This window comes from Hylobates moloch, unplaced genomic scaffold, assembly GCF_009828535.3.
Source record: "Hylobates moloch isolate HMO894 unplaced genomic scaffold, HMol_V3 SCAFFOLD_36, whole genome shotgun sequence".
In the NCBI taxonomy this organism is placed as follows: domain Eukaryota; kingdom Metazoa; phylum Chordata; class Mammalia; order Primates; family Hylobatidae; genus Hylobates; species Hylobates moloch.
The window spans coordinates 161,611-177,293 of NW_026652311.1; the positions used below are offsets into that span (position 1 = coordinate 161,611).

General features: G+C 34.2%; 1 protein-coding gene across 3 annotated transcripts in view; it reads left to right on the forward strand.

The window, feature by feature from the left end:
- The window catches only part of LOC116463446 (intraflagellar transport protein 80 homolog), a 148,981-nt gene that overhangs the window by 98,909 nt on the left and 34,389 nt on the right, over positions 1–15,683 (forward strand). For all 3 annotated transcript variants that reach the window (XM_058434625.1, XM_058434626.1, XM_032146558.2), the window contains 3 exons: positions 1,968–2,086; positions 6,096–6,170; positions 9,033–9,196. In XM_058434625.1, the coding sequence (XP_058290608.1) occupies positions 1,968–2,086; positions 6,096–6,170; positions 9,033–9,196 (358 nt within the window). The remainder of the gene's footprint in view (positions 1–1,967; positions 2,087–6,095; positions 6,171–9,032; positions 9,197–15,683) is intronic.

The following is a 15,683-nucleotide window of genomic DNA, read 5'->3' on the forward strand; positions in this document are numbered from 1 at the left end:
GATAAAAGGTATCATACTATACACGCTGTTCTGCATCTTGCATTTTTTTTTTTTTTTTTTTTTTTTTTGAGATGTAGTCTCGCTCTGTCGCCCAGGCTGGAGTGCAGTGGCGCGATCTCAGCTCACTGCAAGCTCCACCTCCCGGGTTCATGCCATTCTTCTGCCTCAGCCTCCCGAGTAGCTGGGACTACAGGGGCCTGCCACCACGCCCGGCTAATTTTTTGTATTTTTAGTAGAGACAGGGTTTCACCGTGTTAGCCAGGATGGTCTCGATCTGACCTTGTGATCCGCCTGCCTTGGCCTCCCAAAGTGCTAGGATGACAGGCGTGAGCCACCACACCTGGCGCATTTTTTCACTTTACTACATCTCATGGGCATCTATAGATCTTCCTTATTCCTTTTTATAGCTGTATAATATTCCCCTGTGTGACTATATCATAGTTTATACAACCTGTCCCTTATCAATAGACGTTTAGGCTATTTCCAGTCTTTTGCTATTACTAATAGTGCTGTAGTGATAGTCTGTGCATATGTTATTTTATAGTTTTGCTTATAGAACTCTAGAAATGAGATTGCTGGGTCAATATTTTGGTGGAGATGGGAGTTAGAGAGCAGATGGTAAAAAAAAATAACATACCTGTTTATTCTGTTTGTGCTGCTGTAACAAAATACCATAATCTGGGTAGCTTATAAAAAACAGAAGTTTATTTCTCACAGTTTTGGAAGCTGGGAGTCCAAGATCAAGGTGCCAGCAGATTTAGTGTCTGGCAAGGGCCCACTTTCTAATTCATATATGGTGCCTTCTTGCTGTGTCCATGCTTGGTGGAATGGGCAAGGCAGCTCTCTGGGTCCTCTTTTATAAGAGCACCAATCCCATTCATAAGGGCTCACAACCTTCCAAAGGCTCTACCTGCTAATACTGTCATATTGGTGATTAGGTTTCAAAATAGGAATTTTTAAGACACAAACATTTAGATCATGGCAGTGCCTGGTAGGCATAAGTACTTCTTTGAAGTACTTATAAGAAGTTTGATTTACCTTCCTATTTTTCTTTCCATACTTTTCATTGTTCATTAATATTATAATTATCACATTATATTTAGAAAAATGGTAACGTTTTGAGGAGAACTTAAAGTAATACTAATTTCTAGGTATAATTACTTTTTTTTGCCTATATTTTTCTCCTTTTAACTATACTGCCATTCCCATTCTGTTATTGACCAGAGATTAGGTAAATTTAACTTGCTCAACATTTTTCTTAATTTCTTGCAGTTTGTTCATCAACTTCAAGATTTTTTTCCAATACTGCCAAATATTAAAATCCTTGCAAAATAGTCTGTTACAAATTTTATGATAAATCTGACTGTCATAAGCAAATCTCTCTTTGTTAGTTGCTGCTTGGCTTTTTTAGACACTGTCTTTGTGTTTTTGCATATGGAAATACCTTTCCCCACTCCCTGCAGCTTGGCTTCTTCACCATGCAATTGGTTTGTTTACCAATACCTCCTACCCCACTTTTGATTTTTAAAGCAATTCTGTCTCTTCTTTTAGAATGTATATTTTAAAGTAAAATCTAACACCAAAAAGAGATATTCTTACCATTTTGGGCAGAAATCACATAGAATCTTTCCAACTTCAATATGCCACCCTCCTTTGACTATATCGCAGTGTTGGAATATTTTTTATATCACTCCATTGCTACATCATTAAGTTTGGCTTGCAAGTTAGAAATCTCTGTAGGTCTTTTTCTTCTTATTTCTTAGAGATTTTCTGTATCTATACTTTGTCAGTTGGTTTTTTACTATTAGGTATGCTATCTTATGCCTAGTTTCTATTAAATTCTTTTTTATATGATTAGATAATCAGTAGTGCATTTAATTTTTTGTGTTTCAAAATCTTGCTAACTTATCTAAATAAAATTTGGATATGTTATAATGTTTATTGGTATTTTATTTTTCTTTGTTTAGGTTCGTAATGTTCTTAATGATGCAGTGGATTTACTGGAATTCCGTGATAGAGTCATTAAAGCATCTTTCAACTATGCACACTTAGTTGTTTCAACGTCTCTTCAATGTTACGTGTTCTCGTAAGCATCTTGCATTTCTTAAAAATTCAGGGTTTTGTCTGTCTGTGCTGAGGAGTTTATTTTCAGGATTTCACATCAGCGTGGTTTGGTTTAAGCTTAACTTTCTCAAAACCTCAGCTATCCTGAATTTCAAACCAGGAAGTGAGAGAAAGTGAACTTACAGCAGTGAAAATAGATCTAACGAGGTTTGTACATCAACAGTTAATAGACAAGCGAGACGCAATGGCTCATGCTTGTAACCCTAGCACTTTTGGAGACCAAAGCAGGAGGATTGCTTGAGAGCAGAGGCTTGAGACCAGCATAAGCAACACAGTGAGACCCCATCTCTAGAAAACATTTTTTGAATTAGCTGGGTGTGGAGGTGCGCACCTGTGGTCCTAGCTTCTCAGGAGGCTGGGACTAGAGGATTGCTTGAGCCCAAGAGGTCTAGGGTGCAGTGAGCTGTGATCCTACCACTGCACTCCAGCCTGGATGACAGAGTGAGACCCTGTCTCAAATAATAAATAATGGCTTTATTAAACAGTTGGCTTACAAAATTCTTGAAAATTTAATAACTAGTACAGGCTGGCTCTAGCATACTACCGGTTAATTCCTCAACTATCCAGAAAACTCACATAACCACTATAATACTTTCAAGAATTAGAAATAGTTAAGGATTTTTAAAAAATTTTGTCCTTATATTTATAACATTATGTAGTTATAGTTTAGTCATTGAATATAAAATTGAGGATGGAGACTATATGTGTCTCATTCACCACTGTATGCCTAGCACCTAGCACAGTGCCCAACATGTTGTGGGTACCTAATAAATACTTTTGAATGAATAAATGAATTAAAATATATAAAGTATAGCATCATCTTGGTATCCAAGTGTAGTAGTACACAACACAAAGGTATTTAACTTAATTAACAACTGCTACAACTATATATTTTAAAATTCCCACTCATTATGTGTAAACCTGCTACTAATCAGAATCTGCAGTTTGTGACGAATAGCCAAATCTGGAGTAATGAACTAGAAAAAACAGAGGCAAGTGGATAAAGAAATAAGCAATTTAATTTTATGTGAGTTTTTTTTTTTTTCCCTTACATGAGAGTGAAAGAGGAACAGTAAGAATTTGGGAAGATTCAAAAAAGATACTAAGCTAAGCAGTTGAGATGTGGGGAAGGGATTATAGAATGTGAGAAAATCATATAATCACTTTAATGTAGATAGATGTTTGAATAATTAATTTTCATGGGGTGGGGGAAAACAGAGATCTTTTCAGTTCAGTGTTTGTTTGAAGAAAGGTAAGGCTCTTAATTTCCCCATAATAACTTCCCCATTATTCTACTAGTTATAGTGGCAAGGATATAATGTTTGAATCTGTAGGATTGGTATCATTAGGTGTTACATGTATTGGAGAAGTTGCCTTTAAAAATACCCAAAGTTGGGCTGGGCACGGTGGCTCACACCTGTAATCCCAGCACTTTGGGAGGCTGAGGCGGGCGGATCACGAGGTCAGGAGATCGAGACCATCCTGGCTAACACGGTGAAACCCTGTCTCTACTAAAAAAATACAAAAAATTAGCCGGGTGCGGTGGCGGGCGCCTGTAGTCCCAGCTACTCGGGAGGCTGAGGCAGGAGAATGGCGTGAACCCAGGAGGTGGAGCTTGCAGTGAGCCGAGATCGCACCACTGCACTCTGGCCTGGGAGAAAGAGCAAGACTCCGTCTCAAAATAAATAAATAAATAAATAAAAATAAAAATAAAAATACCCAAAGTTTAGCAGCTGTTAATTTTTTTGGTCACTCTACTTTTCCCTTACAAGTTAATGTGTGGCAAATGTAAAACTGCTTTTCTTCTTTTGTGATTAAACCTTGCCTCCGCTTTTTCATTGTCAAGACATTTATTAAGGTACAAAATATTAATACCAGGATGCAGCAGTGGTAATGAAATGCAAGGATGCAGTAGTGGGAATGAATCACCACCAAAACGTATTTCATAAAGTTTTAAAAACCTACTAGCATTTTAGATAATAATGACTATCATTTATTGAGCAACTGTTATACTTTCATGTTTATTATTGTTCTCATTTGAAAGCTGAAGCTAAAGGACATAGAGAATGATTAGATAACTTACCTTACATCAGATTATTGACTTTGTTACTAAAGGAAAGCAGGGATTTGAAAACAAGTTCTTAATAACTGTTGGCTCTTTTTTAGTAATAAAAATATAATTTTAAAAACAGACATGCAAGTAATTTACTGGTTTATATGAAAAGAAGTTCCAGAAAAAGAAAACAATATATAAGCATTCTACATTAAATTTTCATTTGATTTTTCAGATAATTATATTGAAAATATTATTGTTCTATTCGGCATTTATAGCTTAGGGAGTTTATGTTTCCATGGCATTTATATATCTCTCAGTTGTCAGAAATCTCAGATATTTTCTAAGGGGATATTAAACCCTCACATAATCACTACTTTTCTTACCAACTCTCTTGACAAAGAATGAAGGTTAATTAATAAAGTATTTTGTGATATTTTTTCTAAAGTACAAAAGCATATATCTTTATCATATCTGTGAACCCCAAATTAATTAATAATTACTAAATCAGTAATTAGTAATCACTAATTATTAGCAGTAATTTATTTGTTATTTTGCTTTGTCCATGTATTTACTTACTGAAATGATTATCAGATTCTTTGCATTAGCCAAGATTAGTTGCCTACCAGTTTGCTTACTCACTGCTTCCTTCCCCTTCCCTCCTTCATTTTCTGGATTTGAACATGAGATTTAATCTGAGGTAGAGAATTGGCATTATGAAAATTACTGAGAGAAATTCAGAATATATAGAAGTAATAAAACTTATTTTAAACTGTGGAATGATTTTTATTATTTAAGGATGGGTTTTTCTGTTTGTAAATGTTCTCTTTACCCACCCCAATCTTTGATTCATGTTACCCTATAAAAACAAAATGATTTGTTTGTTCATTTATTAATCCATTTATTCAATAAGCATGTTCATGGCTTACATTTATATAGTATTTTAGAGTTTACAGAATGCTTCACAGAAATCTTTTCATTTCAACCCAACAATAACACTGGGAGGCCTGCAGGAAAAATAATCATGTTCATCATATTACTATTATTACAGTTTCTGTTTTTCTGGTACCTGCTTTATAACAGGTCTTTTGCCAGACACAATGTAAGTCATCATTATCCCCGTTTTACAAATAAGGAAGCTAATGCTTAGCAGGTTAAGCTTGTTAAGATCAAGTGGGCCAGCACGGTGGCTCATGCCTGTAATCCCAGCACTTTGGGAGGCGGAGGCGGGCAGATCATGAGGTCAGGAGATCTAGACCATCCTGGCTAACACGGTGAAACCCCGCCTCTACTAAAAATACAAAAAATTAGCCGGGCATGGTGGCGGGCACCTGTAGTCCCAGCTACTCGGGAGGCTGAGGCAGGAGAATGGTGTGAACCTAGGAGGCGGAGCTTGCAGTGAGCTGAAATTGTGCCACTGCACTCCAGCGTGGGCGACAGAGCGAGACTCCATCTCAAAAAAAAAAAAAAAAGAAAAAATCAAGTGGCTGACAGGTGGTGAAACCATATTTCTCATTCAGATATGTCTAACAAAAAGCTATCATCTCTTCATTATGCCATGCTGCTACTGTTTTTAAAATGAGAATCATTAGATGACTTGCCCAAACTCACAGAGCCAATAAATGGCAGAACTCAAACTTAGAATTCCTCAGTTCACATGTTGTAATACCTACAGTAAACATTTATTGGATTCCTATTATGTGCTAATTGCTGGGAATACAGAGTCTCTGCTTTTTAGTTGGGGATACAGACATATAAGTGAATAATTTCAGAACAATGCACCAAGTGCTGTAATAAAAGTATGTATATAATTGCTATGAAACTGAAGTAACTTTATTTAGAATGAATACCAATCTACTTATTTAAAAGTATTTGGTATTTTAAATGTTAATAAATATCCATTTTACTTGTCTTTTAGCACGAAGAACTGGAACACACCAATTATATTTGATCTCAGAGAAGGAACTGTTAGTTTAATTCTGCAGGCAGAAAGGTAATATGTTTAACTATTGGACCTGGGGTTAAAATAAATAGCATTAAAGCACTCTTTAATAAAAACATCCAATTAAAAGAATGGTATACTAGTCATTTAGAACCAATCTGTTTCTATTTTACATTTTAGAAGAAAAAGAATAGAATAAATAAGTTATTTAAATCAGTGATTCTGAAACATTTTAGCCTCTGAATTTCTTAACATTCTTAGAAAATTATTGAGAGTTATATGTGGGTTAAATATATCAGCATTTACGATATTAGAAATTAAAACAAATTTTAAAGCTATTTATTTTAAGTGATGAGAATAAACTCATTACAAGTAAACATCACAGTAATGACATGAGAGAATGAGAGCAACACAGGTAAATAACTATTAAAGAGTTTTTACCTCATAGTCCCCCTATTTTCTATTCTGTTCTTTTCTGCTTTATTTTAAATATTGGTTGAAACTCTTTGGTTTCATGGGCCTACTGGGCTGTGACCTGAAGTTTGAAAACTAGTTTTCTCTACTAAGACATTCAGTGTATACAGGGCTAAGAAATGCCAGGCAATTAACTGGAGTAAATTAGGAATAGCTATTACTCAAGAACCTACACTTTTCCTTGAAAACTGTCAGTTAGTCTCTTGAGTACAGTGATAGCCTACTGAATCAGAGGAAGACTTAGACAGCTACAACCCAATAACACTTGTTAAAAATTATGAAAATATAATCGACAATTACCTAAAATATCTACCCATAAAACATTTGCACCAAAACCATGTGCTTTATTCCTCATTCCTCATCATGTAGGCAACTCTTAATAGTGTTTATTATCAGGTTTTCTAGCCCACAGCTTTTTATAAATAGAAAACCAGAAGAAGAATGGTACTGGTGGGCTGTTAGAGGCTGGCACAATGACAAGAAGGAAAGTAGCTGCCTGGCAAGGGAACATGGAGAAAACTAAAAGCACGGAACTGTGTAGCTGAGTAGTACAATGATTCTGTGCACCAACAGCTTCTTATGAGTATCAAAGTTACCAGTTAGTTAGTGAAAAATGTGATCACCGTATTGATGACCTTGAGTGACCAAGAAAATGTTATTTCAAATTTTATGTTATCTATTTAATGAAATTGAAATGTATCAATTATTTAGTTATATCATAAATTTTTAAAAATAAGTCATTTTTGTCATTTAAAAGGTAAGATATCGGCTATCTAAAAAACCAGGTTTCTGAAATGCTTTTTACTCTAACAGTTCCAAATAAATTCATTTATACATTATTTATAAAGGTATTTATTGAATATACTGTTAATAAAGACATATATTAATGGCATAAATAGCTAAAAAATTTAGTTACTGCCTATCATTGGTCTTATTTATGTATGTAGAGATGTTTGCCCCTTCAAACAGGGTGTTTACTCACAAGTAGGTTAAAAGCTATAATGTCTTATTGGAAAAGAAAATGCGTTTAGACTGAGACAAAGGAATATATACTAATATATGTCACTTTGTCAAGTTTAGCAAATATTGTTTTCATAAACCAATACGTATGACCATACACTAGTATGTAAGGGCCAAACCCTTCAATTAAATAAACTACCTACTAACCCTCAAGTATTAATTTAATTGAAGTGTATGTGGTTGGTGTTCATTAGATACTAATTTTTCATTGGTTTTGGCATTTATTTCCTTTTTGTTTCCATAGCAAAAAAAGAACATTTAGCAATTCCTAAATCAAGAACCAGTTCTGAATCAAGGATATTTAAAACATTAAACATAAGATTTTGAAAAGTAATAATGTCTTCAGCATTAAGGAAACAGGCACACCAATATAGCCATAGTATGTGTGTAAATCAATACAACTTTTCAAAGGCCAGTAAAACAAGATATATTTAAAAATTTTAAATGTATGCTCTTTAATCCAGTAATTTCACTTCTAGAAGCTGTACTAAGGAAATAAGTAGGGCAGACATATGGAGATGTATATACACTGTAGACATTCTTTAAAACAGTGAGTAATTTGAAACAAATGTATATCAGGAAATGAGTGAGTTAGTAAAGTTCTGGAAGTTCATACTTTGCCGTAGTTATCTCTATGGAGGCAGGATCTCAAGAGGTCTTTTGTTTTCTCTGTATTGCTTGATTTATTTTGTACAGTATTTGTAAATTTTCAAAGGAAAAATATAACAGCCATAAAATATTTATGTTTTGAGTTAATAAAAAATTAACTGCAGAGAGCCCTGTGCCTTAAATATGGTTGTCAGCATAGCAAATGAATCTGACCCTGTGGCAAAAAAATAGGAGTTTTTAGATATGAATACATACTGATAGTCACCATATGATTTTAAAGTCACAGCTGCCTTATTTTAATAAATGCTTGCCCTAATGTTAATTTTTTTAGTCATTTTCACTGCTTTAGACTTTAACGACTATTTAATCTTTAATTATTTTTAGCATAATCTTTAGTTATAAAATATATATTAAGACTTTTTCATGAAACAAATAGCACCTGGCATTAAAATGACTATTGTAAATTATACGATTTTTTTGATTGCCTTTGTATAGAATATTCTTTAGGAAAGGAAATGAATTGTGGGTATAATGTAAAAGAAGTCAGAATATTAGTGTATATAGGGTGGTGATTATGGACATTTTCATTTTTCTTCTCCTACTTCATCATAAAACAAAAACCCAGAAAACAAACCAAAACAACCAATGCTGGCTTTCAGTGCTTGAAATGTTTTATTCCTTATATATCTACACATTTATATTAATTGTAAGATTTAGATTTTTTTCCCAAGGTTAAACTATTCTGTAATATAAAAACGAAAATAAAATATACTCTTATTTGAGAATCTATTTCTATTCTTTATTTTTTAGACATTTTCTTCTTATAGATGGTAGTAGTATCTATTTACATTCATATGAAGGGCGCTTTATTTCATCTCCAAAATTTCCTGGAATGAGAACAGATATTCTGAATGCACAGACTGTATCTTTGAGTAATGATACCATAGCAATAAGAGACAAAGCTGATGAAAAAAGTAAGTATATTTTTTTAATTTTTCCTGTCAAATATGAAATTTGTTAACACTATAAAATTTTCACAGATTAACTTACATTTTCTTATCTACCAATACATCAACTTTACAGAAAAAGAATTATGAGCTTTCTAATTTGTTTTCAAAACATGAGTTAATTAAACAGCTAAAGTTGTCATACTATATCCAGTTAATAGAACAAACAGATATTGTCACAACATCAAAGATCAGTAATCAGGAAAAAAATCTTTATATATTCAGTAGCTGCTGGTAGAGAGTTTGAACTTAATGTTGTGGTCCTAAAAATGTATATTAATGCTTAAGTTTTTTATCTTTTTAAATATTCCTTTTTCTTCATTTGGTAACGTAGTAAATATTGCACTTCATTGAACTATTTAATTCGTTTATATTTTTAAATTCATATTTTAAGTTAATTGAAAGAAAGGTATGAATAACTTAAATTTTCTGTTTAAAAATCTAGGCCACATTAGTAATTATAAATAAATATAAGTATGTCAGGTGTTTTGGGTTACATAGTACAATGAAACCATTTTATTAGGGCATATGTGTATCACAGATTCACTCATCTAGCAAGTATTATTGAGTGCTTACTATGTGGCAACTACTAGTCTAGAAGTTCAGGATACAATGGTGAACAAAATTAGCAAATTAAAATTAAAATTTAATAAATATAAATTGTCAGATAATGATACATGCTATGAAGAAAACTAGTGCAGGGTGAGAGAATAAAGCATTGTGAAGATGGGGCAGGGGAATGACAGACAATCAAGTGCAAGGATTCTGAGGTGGGAGTAACTGGCATGTTAAAGGAACTGCTAGAAGGCCATGTGACTGGGTCAAAATGAGCTAGGTAGAGAGTGGGAGGAGAGGACAACATGGAGATAGGCAGGAACCAGATCATGTAAAGACTTGGCCATGGTGAAGATGTGGGCATGGAGGAAAGAGAGAAGGCAAGCATATTATCATAGGTTTTAATCCTGAGTAAATGAGATGGAAGACGGAGAAGGAGGTCATTTGGAGGGTGTCGGTCTGCAAACCAAGAGTTGATTTTGGTCCTGGTGTGTTTAAATCTTTCTTAGACAGCCAAGCAGGGATGAGAGTGAACAATAGGATAAACAAGTCCAAGGCTTGGGAGAGAGGTTGGGACTAGAGATATAAATTTGGTGGTCATTGGTATACTGCTAGTGCTTAAAGTCATAACACTGAATGAAATCACCTGGGAAGTAAGTGTACACAAAGAAGAGGACCAAACACAGCACATCAGTAATTAGGGATGAATAAAAGGAAGAGGAGCCAGTGAGGTAAGAGGAAAGTTAAGAGTGAGTGATCCCAAAAACCTAGCGAAAAATATTAAATATTAAATAATTATTTCTCTCTGTTAATATATATTATGAAACACTGTACATTACTGTTACCAAAAAATCTGACTTGAATGTTAATTGTGTTAGTTCACACCATGGAAGACCTAATTCATGAACTAGAAACTGTCCTAATTTTTAATTTTCTGTACTTCAGATAATAGCACCTCTTATACTGGCAGGAAATATAACTCTCCTAAATAGAGCTTTTCTATCTCTTCATTTAGGCCTTCTCTGAGAGAAGACTTTTGGTAATTTTTTGTAAAGGACTTCCTTTTTGGCTAAAAAAGAGGAAAAGAGAATGGAATAATATAGTATCCAGTGAACCTGGGAGGCGGAGCTTGCAGTGAGCCGAGATCGCGCCACTGCACTCCAGCCTGGGTGACAGAGCGAGACTCCGTCTCAAAAAAAAAAAAAAAAAATATAGTATCCAGATGGCAGACAGAATTAAGATAACTATAAATTGTAAAAATAATAGTAATTTGGAAGCCAGATTTTTGTTTTCAATAAACTTAAGATTGAAAGTCCCTGTGATCACTATGAGTGGTCTATGCTTTCCTTATTCAACACCACATATTTTAGATAAAAGCTTTAATAAAGTACAGTCATTCCCTGCATAACAACATTTCAGTCAACAACAGACTGCATATACCATAAGATTATAATGGAGCTAAAAAATTCTTATCACCAAGTAATGTCATAGCCATTGTAATGTCATAGTGCATTACCTTTTTCTATGTTTAGATGTGGTTAGTTACACAAATACCATTGTGTTACAATTGTCCATAATATTCAGTACAGTAACTTGCTGTGTAGATTTGTAGCCTAGTAGCAATAGGCTATATCATATAGCCTAAGTGTATGGTAAGTTATATTGTCTAGGTTTGTATAAGCACACTCCATGATGTCCACACAATGATAAATTGCCTAACAGCACATTTCTCAGAACATATCGCCATCATTGAGCAAGGCATGGCAGTATATGTGTTCCCAACTGAATATACCCTATTCTGAAATTTTCTGTAGTTAATTCACATCTGGAACATATTTCATTATTCTTTAATCCATTGATAATTGATAGAATTTTAAAGCTAGAAAGAATTATTAACATTTACAGAAATATGAATTTATATGCCAATAAATTATCTGTTTTACTTATGTAAGTTTTTATTGTTAAACAAGATAATTATGTAACTTTGTTTTGCTGTAAATATAAACTCAAAAGACTAAAATAAAATTATTGTAGAACATAAAATGAGTGGGAAAATATTTTGTATGTTCCTTTTTTAAAAAAATTAGCATTTATTGATGGCTAAATAGAGGTAAATGCTAACAATAGGAAACACAATTGAAGTACCCGATGTATTTAACTCTTAGAAGGGTGCCATCTGTAGCTGATATCACTGGTTCCTTCCTAATTTGGGAGCTTCTTTATTTTTGTGTTAAGTGTAGTACTCTGTATTATAATAGGTGCTCCATAACTAGATCTTGGGTGGGTTTGAGTACCCCTTTTGGTGATTAAGTACTAGAGCTGCTGTTTTTGCCTTCCTTCTTCTCCCTATTCACTTTCCTTCTTCTCCCTATTCACTTTGCACAGATATGCTATGATATTAGTGTGGTGATTATTTGAAACAAATGTCTAGAAGTTGGGGAGTAGTTACTCATGTTTTGAAGCAACTATTTCAACTCACAGCTCCTTAGTTGTTCATTCTGCCAGTTTCTATTACATGTTAACACTGAAAAACAGGACCAGCCTCCCATAGATCAGATGCACTTACAGTTGTGGAAAAAGTAGATGAGTTCATCCACATATCCCCAGCTTTTTATATATATAGTCAGAAAAAGGATGGAAGGCTGCTATTGTTTAAAAAGTTTATTAGTTTGCATAGCTATGAAAATAATAGGATTTAGCTAAACCCAAAGCATTTTTAAATGAAAGACAAAAATTTTACGTTTTTGTTTTCCTACTTAATTAAAAATTCTATTATAGTATTTTTCTTTTTTTATTTTTCATAATTGGCAACCTTAGAAGATAACTAAATGTTACAACATGATTTTTCTTGGTGAATATAGCGGTGACTTCCAACTTAACATCCTATGATTTACTAAAAGCTAATAATGTATTAAGTGCGATCCTCTGGAATTAAATTTCATGTTATACACATTGTAGCATTTTTGTAATCTATATATGTTGTCCAATTTTTTTTGCTGAGTACTCAGTGCCACTTCTGTCTTACGCCATTTCTATCTTTTAATTTCTTGTAATCCTATTCATATGCTGTCATATAAAATTACTCTGTTTATTAATCTTGGGCTGGAGTAATTTGAGAATTACTTAAAGAGAATCATCAAAATAATTTCTTGGTTTTTTTTTTCCCAACAATCTTTTCAAAAGAGTAAACAGCAGCTACCAATACCACTGTTACGATTGAGACTAAGAGAAGCCTTGGTGAAACAGAGAAAGGGGCAGAGGCAGCATTTGTGCCAGGCTTCTTCAATAGAACATCTCCTGCAATTTTTACAACTTTACCTACTTCACAACATCAGGGAAAGTTTGAGGCTGGAAATAGAGAACTATGAATTATCATTATTTAAATAGTGATTGATGCTGTATAATTAAATGATACCGGGGAAAGTATTTATAGTAAAAAGACAGCAAAGAACAAAACCTTAAGATCAAGGGTTGTCAGATAAGGAGGAGCTAGCAAAGAAGAATGAGGAATGATCCAAAATAGAAGAGAACTGGGAGGAAACAATGTTACGTGTAGCCCACATAAGAGTTTCAAGACAGAGAGGATAGTCAGAAGCGTCAGTGCTGCTGGGAGGTCAAGACTGAAAATAGAGTCTTAGAGTGAGGACTAAAAATAGTCTTTGATTTGGCAACATATGGGTCATTGGTGACCCAGGAAAAGGCTTTCTATCAGCGTAGTAAGGTTGAACAGCAAATTGTCATAGGTTGAAGAATGGGTAGGAGTTGTAAAAACTGGAATAACTGTTGTTCCACAAAGTTTAGGGTTAAAAAAAGGCAAAGAATTGTAATAGTGATTTTTTTTTTTTTTTTAGTGAGGATGATAACAGAGTTGTTTATATGCTGAGAATGAACCACAGTATAAAGGTGCAGGAGAAAGTGGGGATTGTTGATAGAATAATATCTCGGAGAAAGCCAGGCAGATAGAATAACAATATACAGGTAAAGAATGTGGTAGGGATGGAGAAGTATGAGCAATAGACACTCCTTTGGCTGAAATTAGAATGTATGTGGTGAGGACCAGAACTATTATAGTAAGTTTGGAGATAAATCTGAGGGAAATTGAGCTGTTACATCAAAAGTTACCAAAAGTTTATTTTTATATGGTGAAATTTAAAAATACTTACATGATTTTAATGAATACTTCATATCTATTTAGTGGCTTTCAGGCAGTTTTTTTTAGGATTGAAATTTATTTTTATTTGATTGTGATAGAAATAGTTAACATGAGATCTACCTTTTTAACAGATTTTTCAGGGTACAGTTCAATAGTGTTAACAGAATACAATACAATATAGGTACAATGTTAGACAGCAGATACCTGGAACTTACTCATCTAGCATTACTGAAATTTTATGCCCTTGATTAGCAACTCCCCATTTCCCCCTCCCTGCTGCCTCTGGCAACCGGATCTGCTTTTTGTTCCAATAAATTTGACTATTTTAGTATACCTCATATAGGTGGAATCATGCAGTATTTGTTCTTCTGTGACTAGCTTTTCAGTTAGCATAATGTCCGTCAGGTTCATCCATGTTGTTACATATTGCAGGTATTCCTTTTTTCTTCGAAGACTAATAATAATCCATTGTACATATACACCACATTTTCTTTATCTGTTCATCTGTCAATGGATATTTAGGTTGTTTCTACATCTTGGTTATTGTGACCAGTGCTGCAATGAACATGGGAATACAAATATCTCTTCAAGATCCTGATTTCAGTTCTTTCAGATAAGCACTCAGATGTGGGATTGCTGGGTAATTATATTTTCAATTTTTTTTTTTTTTTTTTTTCAGATGGGGTCTCACTCTTTCGCCCAGGCTAGAGTGCACTGGTGCTCCACTGCAGCCTCAACATCGTGGGCTCAAGTGATCCTCCTGCCTCAGCCTCCAAGTATCTGGGGCTACAGGCAGGCAGGCACCCCCATGCCCAGTTAATGTTTGTATTTTTAGTAGAGACAAGGCTCACTGTGTTGCCCGGGCTGGTCTCAAACTCCTGAGTTTAAGCGATCCTCCCACTTCAGCTTCCCAAAGTGCTGGGATTACAGGCATGAGCCACCATGCCCAGCCTATTCTAATTTTTTGAGGAACCTTCATAATATTTTTCACAGTGGCTGTACTATTTTGCTTTCTCACTAGAAGTGGGCAAGTGTTCCAGTTTCTTCACATCCTCACCAACATGTTGTCTTCTTAAAGCAATAGCCTTAACAGGTTTGAGGTGGTATCTCATTATGGTTTGATTTGCATTTCCTTGATGATTAATGACATTGAGCATCTTTTCATTTACCTGTTGACCCAAACATATATTCTGTCTGTCTTAAAATCAACTCTTGATTATCTTTGGAAAATATTTAATCTTGAAATATCTGCCCTGTTTTATTACAGGAGCTGATCTCCCCAACTATCAGTTAGATAAATCATTGCTAAGCAGCCCTTAAAAAGAAAAACACTTTAGAAGTGATGCTAAAATAATCATCTATTTTAAACAATTATTTTACAGACTGCACCTTATTTGCGTGTATGCTTTTTCCTCCACTAACTCTAAAAATTAGGGGGCTTACTGGAGATATGGAGAGGATAGTTCTGAAAGCCTCCCTCAAGAGTTTAGGGAAATTCTCAGACTGGGAGCTTAGCTTAGCTCCCAACGCAAGTGTTTGTGACAAATATAGGTTCTTCAAGACTTCTCCGTAGTTCTCTGATATTCTGGAACTTTGAGCTGAATATTTTACAATAAGGCCACAAATTTGTAACACCGTATTGATGACTTATGGAGAATCTCACTTGTTAGCAATTAATCTTTCTCTACTCCAACTGAATATACTGCAATTCAATTCAGACACTGATTACTCAGAGTTAGTGTGATG